This window comes from Seriola aureovittata, chromosome 24 (assembly GCF_021018895.1).
Source record: "Seriola aureovittata isolate HTS-2021-v1 ecotype China chromosome 24, ASM2101889v1, whole genome shotgun sequence".
In the NCBI taxonomy this organism is placed as follows: domain Eukaryota; kingdom Metazoa; phylum Chordata; class Actinopteri; order Carangiformes; family Carangidae; genus Seriola; species Seriola aureovittata.
This window is the reverse complement of record NC_079387.1, coordinates 3,094,193-3,105,721: the sequence shown is the minus strand read 5'-3', so window position 1 is coordinate 3,105,721 and position 11,529 is coordinate 3,094,193. Positions and strand designations below refer to the sequence as shown.

The following is an 11,529-nucleotide window of genomic DNA, read 5'->3' as shown; positions in this document are numbered from 1 at the left end:
TTTCAAGACAAAAGTGCAGATCTGCATTTTTGTGAGTACAGGAACTTTATTTAAATAGTGATTTTGTCGTTTAAAAAAACAAAACAAAACGAGTACATCAATTACACGCCTGATAAATATTTCACCATAATGTTCACATTAATCTTTTTTTAAAATTGAGATTCTGAAATGTTCAAAGTGTCACTGTGTTGTGTTTACATGTGTGCAAGAATCAACAGCACAAGAGAGGTGTTGTATTGGGAAGAAAAGGCTGATGAGCCCCTGTCAAAGCTCTCCTAATATCACAATATAGTGATTTGACATTAGGAATGTCCGAGATTATAAGAGTCATTAACTGAACATTGAGATTATAACAACAACAACAATAACAACACCAATAACAAAAAGGATCAAATTTTTAACAATAGAACAAAGAGATTTGTCCGCCGTCATCGTACGTTCAGCAGCGCTTGACTGGAAGATCATGATAATCTTTGTCAGCAACCAACTGAAAACCAAAAAAGAAATTGTTCCAGACCACATCCACACCTGAAATTTGTTTCCTCTTTTCTCACGCATTCGACAACCATGGATCCACATGCAAATCAAAATTCAAAGTGGCGTGGGGCAGAAGGCACTTGAATTTACATACAAACTCAGCGACCTTGCTCTTCGCTGGATAAAGGACCGGATGAGCCCTGAGAGCAAGTCACTATCGGCTGACGGATTTGCCTGTGTGGTGGCAGTGAAGACCCTACACATGGAAAAATAAGCAACGTGGGGCCTTTGCATATGATTTGGGTGCGAGTTGTGGAGGGAAAAGCACAGCGCCGTGTTTGCTGGCTGGTAGCTTGGGTAGGCTGGGCTCATACAAATTTAAAATCAGAGATATTTGAAGTTGAGAACTATACGGGCATAGCACATACACACACTCAGGAGCATGCACACACACACACACACACACACACACACACTAAGACCATTAACAAACAGTGGACACAGTTGTCAGGACTTGAAAATGACCTTTCAAAAGTCAAATATCTAACCTGTTACAGCACAGTATTTGTTTATGAGTGAGGTTTTATCCTAATTGCTTGTTCATGACAGCACTTTGAGTCTTTCTGAGCTTAGAGCAGGAAATCTAGTGAGCACCAACAGTGAATACGGAAAATTTTTAAATCTGCTAATTCGGCATTGAGACAGGTTTGATTGTCCAAAATACAACCTGCTTCACCAGTTAACGTCACGTTTGACAAGTAGAAGCAAACAAGTCTCATATGACAGTGGCAAAAAATAATGAGCTACAGTTACTGCTAAGTGCACCGTGAGGACAAAGTTTTAGACCAGAGAAAATATTGAGAAAATAAGTATCTCTAACTGGCAAAAACAGTTCCATAAATCATAAGCATACTGTTGTTAGTTTCTGATTTGAATTTCCTAGAATTTAATGCTGAACTCTGAGCACGGATTTCTATTTTCTCCAGACAACCTGCAGAGACGCAGGGAAGTGACTGCTCCCAGCCAAGAAATAGAGCGGTACACAACTCCCCCATAAAATGGCATTTTTACACTGGTTTTTGTACGGATTCATCAAACAACATATAACATGTTAATTCCCTAGCTAAGAAATGGCTATCAGCTCATTCTGCCCACACTGACGGTATAAAACACCCAGTCTCCTGCAGACCCCCCCCCCCCTTTCCTGCTTGGTCTCCTGCAAGTAGGATAGTGTTCAGTGACAGTAGGTTGAGGGCTCTTATATGTCATGTCATTCACACAAATAACAGTTAGTAAAACATTGCTAATTTAGATGAGAACGGACTCATTTAAAATATGTCTATTTCTTGGAGTAAATTTAGGAATATAGAACTTGCCACGCAGACTCAGTACACAACAGGTTATCAATATCATACAAATATATATAATTCTCTATTATCTATGGATATAAAGAGAAGAGGTGTTAGCTAACCTCAAACATAGTACACAGTCAGCGGGGAGCCACAGTTAAGACCCACATGTGCAGACTTTCATCTAAGCAAGCTTTTCAGTTTGGCTCCCCTTCGAAAAACAAAAAAACAAAACAATAACGCAGTCCATCACACCTGACCATATAGAAGCATTTGTGCCATATTTTCCTGATTGGCAGTCATTACGTGTGCTAGCTTGATTGGCAGGTTCTCAGAGGAACAGGGCTCAACGAGTACGGCCACTTGGACTCTCATTCGTTGCTGTTGCTGCTGCTGTCGAGATCTTTGCACTGCAGGTCTCCTCCGGCGTAGTTGATGCCGGGGATTTTCACGCCAAACCGGTCGACGCACCAGCAGATCCCCCTTTTTCGACCACGAGATGGTTTACACTGCGAGAAACAAGTGGTTAGAAAAGCGGTTAGAGAAGCTTGTTTTCTGATGATTTCTTGTGGTATTTCTGCTTCAGTGTAAAGTTGTTTCAAAACCACAACGCTGTTACAAACCAGATGGTATCCATACCTGCTTGCGCTTGAAGAAACCCTTCTTGTCACAGTTGGGGATGTACAGAGAGAGAGCCAAGACCCGAGAAGTGTCTTTCATGCTCTGAATGAGATTATCCAATCTTCTCCTGCAGGGCCCCTACACACACAGACACAGGTGTGAGCGCTTGTGTGATCACAGTGTGTATTTGTGCACCAGAGTTAAAAACTATGACTCAAAATGCCCTTGAAAATTTGCGAAAATCCCCAGAAATCAAGAATAAGGATGAGGGAAACACCTCCACTAATGAGAACTTCAGTAATTTGACATTTCACACGTGTTCACACCACGTTGTCACGTGTGAAACTGGCCCTGCGGGGCATCTTGGCTGATTTGTCAGAACTGGTTTCCTTCCAGTGTGCAAGACAAATAAAGCCTGAAGCAGTAGGATGCAGTATCTGCGATTGCTCTAAATTTAAAGTAAAGCTGAATTTGTCAATATCCAGACCAAATATGCTTCAGAAAAGTTGCTTCAAATCTCGATCAATGGAGCAAAAACTTTGCTCTGAGCTGAGTCAGTTTTTCACTCTGGTATGCATCTTTGTAGTGTCTACTTCACTTACAAACTCGGGGTCCAGTTTGTCCAAGCTTAGCGGTGAGAAGTCCAGATTGCTGGCATGTCCCACCCTGGCCAGCTGCTTCTTGCGGTCCTTGGCCTGCTTCATGGCCTGGAACTTCCGACTGCTGATGTGGTCTCTTCCATATAAGGGCACCTTGGTCTGGGGCAGCATTGACTCGGGGACGGGCAGCAGGGTGTCATCGTTAGATTCATCTGAGAGGATAAAGACATGAGGTTTAAGGCCTAATAAAAGGGTTGAGTGCATTTAATTTTGAAAACTGCATTGTTTACATCTGACCAACAGTCAGCTGGGAAATTGTGTTAGACTGAAGGACATCGTATAGCTTGCATGCAGAATCTGGCAGGAATGTGTTTTGCACATGCGTGCTCGTGCATGCACATACTGTTTATGTACTTGTGCATGTGCTAGTAGAGCGTGACATGCAAACAAATCAAAACATTACCCCATAGTGCTACTAGTGGTCAGAAAGTCCACTCTCACTCCCACTGCACTATAATTGAATAAAGTCTCCGCCAAACATGTGCTTTCATTTTTGAAAAATCCCATAATTAAAAAAAGAAAAGCCCTAAAAAGTAATTCAAAACTCCATCCAAAATCCATTTCATGTTATTGTTTATATTAAATTCACATTTTAAACTGGCATAAAACTCCTCAGTTCACAACTGACTCCTTTCTTAAATTATTACAGGCATGGGGATAACAGAATAAAAACACAATTACAAAAGCAAGAACAAGAATGTGCAGCTGCAGTTATCTGAAGCTTGATTCACGCAGGATTACTATTATCAGAGAACTGTCTTCGCCACGGTATGGTCGGTACTTTACAAATTACAGACGTAGCAGGATTAAAATAACCAATGATACCAATTATTACGAACAACTGAATGTCCACAGGTGTAATATTAGTCCTGTGCGAACACGGCTTCAAAGCATTTTTCTGTTGCTTTCAAGAGACTGTTTGAAGAGGGGTCAAAATCAAAAGCACTATGATGACTCCCACCTGGAAATGTACCTATTTGAGTGGCTAAAATTAAAAAGCAAAGTCAAACTCAGGAGGGCACAGGACAGGAGTGTCGAATTTGGAAACGTCACAACACAACGTGATGATTTCACTGCACAAGCTAAATGCTTATTTAGTACAGTTCGTGGCTACTGGCCAGTTTCAGACTGGATGTGTTGACATACTGGACAACATAGCCTACATTTATGGCAAGTTGGGTTGCCAGTTTGGGGTATATGTAGACCAGGGGTTTTAAAACTTTTATAGCCAGTGACCTAAATGAGACATTTAGTCTCACCCTGGCACCCAGGCCCATGAAAACATACTATTACACTTGTCATGTGGCAAGCCACCACAAACAGCCGCAGCCCAGTTTGGGTCCCAACCCCCACAGAAGCCCTCATGTACATGCACCTTTCATCTGTGCAAAAATACAGCTCTTTGCGAAATTCTGGGGAGTCTCACACAGTTGTACAAACTTCAGCCCTCACCCCTCTCCCTCATCCCACCCTCTATTCATTCGACCACAACGACTGTGTTGAGGCTGGATCGTTCTTTCCCAAAAGCTTTAAACTGATATTTCACTTCATTTATAGCTTTAAACATGCATTATCCTTGAATGTGTCCTAAGCCACAGTTGGCCCATTTCCACTGCTGTGTCACGCACTTATTTCCGCTGCATTTTGGCAGATTGCAAACTCTGCATATAAACCCCTCCATTTCTGCGCTGACGTGATCGCTAAGCTACTAAGCTAACTGGGCGGTGAAACAAGGTCACTGCCTTGTTTCAAATGATGCTTAAAACCTCCCAAGCCCCCTCTCCCAGCAGTGATGATGATGAAGATCATGATGATGTCATCAGTGCCCATAATGACAGGTTCTTGGAAAAACCGAGAGATTCCCTCCAGTTTCCTGCTGACACAGTTTTTTCTTTTCTCCAGAGAAAGCTGAGGCAGATCAGCAGCCACTCTAAGTCCAATCAAGTCTTCACTTGCTAATCCTCCATCTTGTCTAATCTGACCTGTGCTGAGTGATCATGTCTTTCTTTTTTTTTTTTTCTTTCTTCCTCTCTCTTTTCCTCAAGTTTGAATTGAGAGACTCAGGGATCCTGGAGAGCCGGATCCCTGCAGGAACAGAAAACCTTCCTCCCTTCCTTCGCTCTTAACTAGAGTTTCATGGTGCCACATGCACTTGCAAGCATAACACAAATACTCCTATTATTTTTAGCTTCTATGCAGGTTTAATGATAACTGCTCTCCTCCATAGTAGTGAATTAAAGTAGCTGTGCAAAAAGCTTACTTACATCATGAATATATGGTTTAATAAATCTTCTCCACTGTGCATGAAATGTCAGTTTTATCAGTGTGCACATAGGTTTTGTTTAATTTATGTGTCGAGTGAGCGCCAAGCAAGAGATGTGGTGTTAATGGAGAAGCTAGCTGACGGGCAGACAGACGGGAGAGGGGGGTGGGGGGGATCAGTAACCCACGCTCAGCCTGTATTCTGCTGAATCACTGCACAGCCTGGGCCTGCCTGCAGTGCCGAGACAGAGAGAGAGAGAGAGAGAGAGAGAGGAGAGGGCGGGAGGGGAGGGAAAGGGGGAGGTAGAAGAGCGGGGGAGAGCCTGATGAAGGGACCAGGGTGGGACGAACAAAGTGAGGTGGGAGGGAGCAGATGATAGTGTGGGAAAGGGAGGAAGGGGGAAGGAGAGATGAATAGAAGATTGGAGTTTACAGTAATTTCTCAGATGCAGATCTGCACTGGAGGTTGAAATAGTCTCTGGTTGAATGAGTGCAGCCAAAGATTTTTTTTTGAGTGCAAACTGACTAAAAAGAAAACTGATGATAAAAACAACTAAAAAATGACTGTAAATGTCAGACGGATAGCTAGAGAACATGCTTATCTTTGATAGAGCTAAATTGAATGTGACACTGATATATTTGTCTGGCAATGTCTCAATGCTTCTTTCTTATCTTCTGCCGTTTGTTACTGGACTTAATGCTAATGTTACTTAGCCAGAAAAACTGTGGTTCTTTGGCTCAGCCCACTGAGGTTTAACTCAGCCAGTGAGATTATTTATGTTTCCAGAGTAGCTTTGCTTCAACACTAAAACTCCAATCTGTAGGAAAATAAAGCACAAGACAGACTGGAACGGGTGAAACCAGGGATGGGGGGAGAATAAGAATAGGGTGGAAAAGATGAGGAGGGACAGTAGCCAGGCAGGGAAAGAGGAGAAGAAGCAGTGTGGGGGGAGAGAATAGAGAGACGGAGACAAAAAGGTGGGCTAGGTGTGGGAAAAGGTACAGGTGGTAGATGAGGAAAAGTAGAGGTGTGCGGTGGGGTTGACAAAAGACAGGCTGAAAGACAAAAAAGGAAAAAGAAAAGACAAGAAACTGTAGACGAAGGGAAGATGGTAAAATAGGATTTCACACCTCGGAGATAGTGAGTGCAAAGGGCCACAAGCCAAGATTCCCACAAAGCTCTCCTCAGTGCTCCCTGTAGCAGACACAGTGACTGTCCCTGAACTGCCATTCAAAGGAACACCACCTGTAATCTTCTCCCTTGTTTTATGTCAGCTGATGGGCCCCGAGGCGATGGGCCACTCACACGAAACCTACTGATTTACAGCACGCAGCCCCACAAGGGCCTTTCAAACAGAGATGACAGGTTGATCGGCACTCGGCACCAATTGTTGACAGAGTTCACAGGGTCAAGACGCATGAGGGCTTTTGAGTCGTGTGCCTTGGTAACGACAGGTGTCGACTCGTCTTAAGGAGGGCTGTGAGTTGACCCGTATCAGCCTCACTGGCTCCCAAAGACAGAGGAGGGCATCCAGCCTCCCTTCACCCTCTTTCTTTGTGTTTCATCCCTCAGCCTCAGTAAATATAAAAATACGTTCATAGCATACCTGACGAGTAGTTTCATGACTGAGTGTGAAATTGATTTTTGGACTGGTGATTACAGTCTAGGTCTTTTTTTTTTTTCACATGCCACTGCATCACTAGCTGACTGTGGGTGTGGGTGTCACTTGTGTGCTTCATTAAAATTCCTGCATTGACAAGGGAGGAGTAACATCTCTGTCCAGCTGTTTGCTATTTCTTTGCACCAGAGCCCTTTAGATCTTCGGTTGAAACATGATTTCTGCAATGCAATAGAAATACTATCAGAGCTGACATGAATATCAGGAGTATTGACACTATTGGTTAACGAAGGACAGATTTATGCAGCCATCAATTGATGACTCAATTCATTCAGTTAATTAATGTTCAAATTGTCAGTGACCTGTTTAAGCGTAATTACAGTCACTGTGATCTGAATCAGTCATCTCTGCACAGGCCTACCTTTTGAGGGATGCAGCAGTTTATACAACTTCTCGTTCCTGCACACCCCCCGGCCGTGCAGGAGCGCGTGCAGCGGCTTTTCCTCGCCGTTCTTGGGCAGGCAGCGGAGCCCGCGCGTGCACGGCCCGGTGTACACGCCGCACGGCTGGCCCTCTTCGAGCGCGCACGTCAGGCAGCAGCCGCAGCCGGGCTCCTTCACCAGCTGACAGCCCACCGGCACCGGCGGACACATGGACAGGGCCTTCTGATCGCACGGCTCGCACGGCACGTACGACGAGCCGCAGCCGGTAATGCTTAGCAGGGGAAGCACCAGGAAGGAAACTCTCAGCAGCATGGTGCGCTTCACGTCTAAAACTGCAGAGTGTGTGACCGAAACCGCGACGATTATCAACTAAATCTCGTGGTGAATCCTTTCTTGGCAAAAGATTTGAGTCCAACCATCAGGGGGGTGTTAGCTGCATCCACAGGTGCCTTGCGCGCTAAGGTTCCAAATGTCACCGCATCCGATGCACGCAATCCACAAAGAGATTCACACACTGACCCCCCCTCCCCCCCCCCTGCGTTGTCCTTCAACCTCGAAGTCACCAATTTATTAAAAAAGACAATAAAATATCCAGACACCACGTATCTGTCCCTTCAGTGATGCCCGGTGCCGTTTACGCGCAAGCTGTTTGTCTCCAAATGAGAAAGAGATTCCCACTCGCGCTCTCTCTGTTGGTTATTTTACCCACACGGTTTGTGAGCAGAATGTATAATCTGTGGCTTTGAGCTTGCCTTTTAAAAAAGAAACTGCCAGAGGCGAAGCCTATAACGATGGGTATGTCAAACAACGTTTGGAGGGGGAGGCGCACTTGTCAACTCCGTGCGCTCAGATGCTGATTTCACAGGGCGGGTGCTGGCATGTCTCCAGATCTGCCAGATACGAGACGATGCTCCTGAAGGCGACTGAATAAGACCTTTTCTCTCTCGCTGCAGAGTGGCCATTCAGCATTCACAGCCTTTTAAAAGCGATTATATTCTGGTTGTTTGTGCTTAAGAACGAGGCAGATCACTTCTGACAAGATCAGGCGTCAAGCAAGAGGATTCTGAAAACTTAATTTAAATGTTTGACAAGGCTGAGAGCCAGTGAATCTCCAAACCATGTTGCTGGTAATTTTTAAAGAAAAAAAAAAAACAGTTTGAGTGAGAGTCACGTGGTGCCATTACTACAAGCAAGACATGAACATTTTGGCAGAAAAAGAAAATTAGACCAAACTGAACAGAATTCATGTCACATGCTGATTATCATGAGGAAAATGTGGTTTTAAGGAAAACAAATTTAGAGTCAACATGACTGAATGACTTGTTAAGATTTATGGTGAAGTTTTTCAAAAATTGCTTTTATGGACCAAATTTCAGTGGTGAGATTATGACCAGTTTATTACTGGTCCCTTAATGTGATTTTTTTTTTCTTTCAAAATGGCTTATAAATAAATATGTGGTGATTTTCGCCTGTTCCCCTGGTCACAGAAACCATAAAAACAAATAAAGACTCCCTTAACTTCCTGCTCTTGCTAAGATTGACGTTTTTACAGTGTTGATCCACACACTGATGAGGGTTTCTTGTGGTAAAACTCTAAATTAATGACCTTTTATCATCACATCTGTCACAAGACATAAGCAGACTTGATGATTCTCCACTGTTCTGCACACCAACGCACAATACTTCGATTCCCAGTTTGATTTCTTGAATCCAGAGATAATGTGTTCTCTGGAGAAAGTCCACAGCTCAGATCTTAATCTCCACTAAAATCTAAATACTTGTTCAGATGCAATTAGAGTATTGAGATACTTATGTTGACCACAAACATGGTTTTCATTGTCCCTCTGTAAAGCTGCCAGATGAGATGGACCCCACCATACCCCCAAACCCTAATGTGTGTTATCTGTTCTTTGTCAGAAACGACTTGGTGAAATTTGACCGTGTAATGACACCAAATGTGCTTCGACTCTTCCAAAGTTAAGGGTGTGTTTGTGCATGTGAAACAAGAAAGCTTCCTAATTCCCCTCAGATATCTGTGGACTTGTTTTGCCAAAGTACTGTAGCTTTAAATATTTGTGCGATGCTGTCTTAACCATAACAAATGTGCTCTCCAAAGACACAGTGACTGGCTGTAAAAAAAAAAAAAAAAAAAAAAGGTCCAGATTAGGGCACACTGCACTCAGAGTGACCTGAGTTTACGGCTCAGCGAGGTCAGTGTCCAGTGAGATAAATGGTCAACTCTCATGGAGAGGAGCTGAGGACAAAACGCTCATAATTCACTTGATGTTTTGGCAGATAGCAATATATGTCTGAGGATTGTAGATGATCAGCATGTTTTTGTTTTTAGTAAACAGAGTCCCAGCAGAGTCCAAGATAAGTTAATTTAATGCTTTTGACCCTGGTCATGTTGGAGTAGGCTGTTGCTTCTGTGTATAATTTCTCGATTATTTCGTTTTATTTGATTATTTGCTCACATCCCGTTATTCGTCATGTTGATTTTGCTGTTTAAATGGAGTTTAAGTGTCTTACAAGTGCCAAACTCTAACCTCAGATGTCTGCAACATCAGTCAGTGCTGAAACTGACCTTTTAAAACCCACGCTGATCAAAGCTTTTGTTCCTTTGCTTTATCGAGTTTCACTTCCCTTTTTTCCCTTCCCCACTTTGTGAAACTTTGCCGGAGAGCTCCGTTCAGATCATCTGACCCCTTTTTGGCTTTTGCCATTGACCTTTGCGCCGTATCAGGTGTCATAAGACGTCACACGCGGCGGAAAGGTCAGCTCGGTGTCGCCCACTCAACCCTTTCATTTCCCTCAGCTACCTGTCTGGAGTAGAAGAAAGAGCGCCATTCAGATGGAAACCTGCATGACACATCTGTCTTTCACAGGTTCCAAAAAAAAAAAAAATCCATTTGAAAGATCCTCCTGAGACTCTCCTGCACATTTATGATTCATAAATTGATGATTTACGACCCAGAGGCATATTGGCAATGCTAATACGTCGACGCTTGTTTTGTTTTATCCAGATGTGAGACGCAGAGGAACTGTGGTCCAAGTGCTGCTAGGGTTCGTAAACGCCGCCGTTAGGTCTGTTAACGTTGGGCTTCCTGTATAGTTTGGGTCCGAGTCAGTCGTTCTCTATATGGGCCATATGATGTACAGATGGTGGATTTAGCTACTCTGGATAGGGATACAAAAGTTCTGGGATTTCCTTGGGAATCAAGCCAGGGACTAAATATGCGCTGAGGTTTCCATGTCAGACCAGTGTCTATATTAGCAACACACTCAGTCCTTTGCCTGAGCTACAGTTTGGTTCATTCAACTTTGGTTAAGTAATGTTGGGACGTAGCTTTCATCCACTCTTTGTCCAGTGTTACGTAAGTTACTGCGATGCTGTAAAACTCCCAAGCAACTCTTCCAAGTCTAGTTTACAATAGAGCCAGGGGCTGAACTGAGCAGCATTGTTTAGCTACCAGACAACAGCTAACCCAAGGAAAAAGCTTATTTTCTTCTGAGTTCTTCTCAGGACTGTGCTAGGACTCCTGACTCTCCTGTTAGCTTCAGTGCACCAGTTAGAATGGGACAAATTTACCCCTTCAACGTTCTCATTGGCCCACCGTGTCCAAGTGCCTCTCGTTATCCTCGGTGTAGCTGCAACTCCCTCAAACCTGAGGTGAGGCCTGATTAGTCGGGTTAAGTGGAAACACCTGTGTGGCTTTGCACATGCTGAGATGGAGAAGTGATTACAACGCATTTGGCTAATTTGATTTGGTTCACGTGACATTCTTCACAGACGAACGACACACACTGAAGTGAACGTCCTGTAGCGACCGGTACAGGGCAAACAAACATATTGTTACACCCTCAGCTGTGTTCCAGCTCAAGGACTGAATCCACCAAGGGCCACAATTCTAAATAAGACTAAATATGGAGGAATATCCCATTTCAAACGCTTCCACATTGATCACTGCTAAATAAATCACCCCAACAAACCTGGCATCGAGGCATCGGACTCCACTTGGGAAAACAATCCCGCCACACGGCCCATTTAGTAGGTGTTGTTGTATTTCAATCATATTCCACGTTTGCATCCATGATGGTT

The 11,529-nt window shown here is 43.7% G+C and overlaps 1 protein-coding gene across 1 annotated transcript; it reads right to left on the bottom strand.

Annotated features, from left to right (window-relative positions):
* Nucleotides 1–26: 26 nt before the first annotated feature.
* Nucleotides 27–8,321, bottom strand: igfbp5a (insulin-like growth factor binding protein 5a). Its single transcript, XM_056370550.1, has 4 exons — nt 7,409–8,321; nt 3,050–3,258; nt 2,466–2,585; nt 27–2,335 (listed from the first exon to the last, which is right to left on the bottom strand). Exons 1-4 carry the CDS (start codon nt 7,740–7,742, stop codon nt 2,198–2,200), a joined length of 801 nt encoding a protein of 266 aa, XP_056226525.1. The 5' UTR covers nt 7,743–8,321; the 3' UTR covers nt 27–2,197.
* Between the last annotated feature and the right edge of the window lie 3,208 nt (nt 8,322–11,529).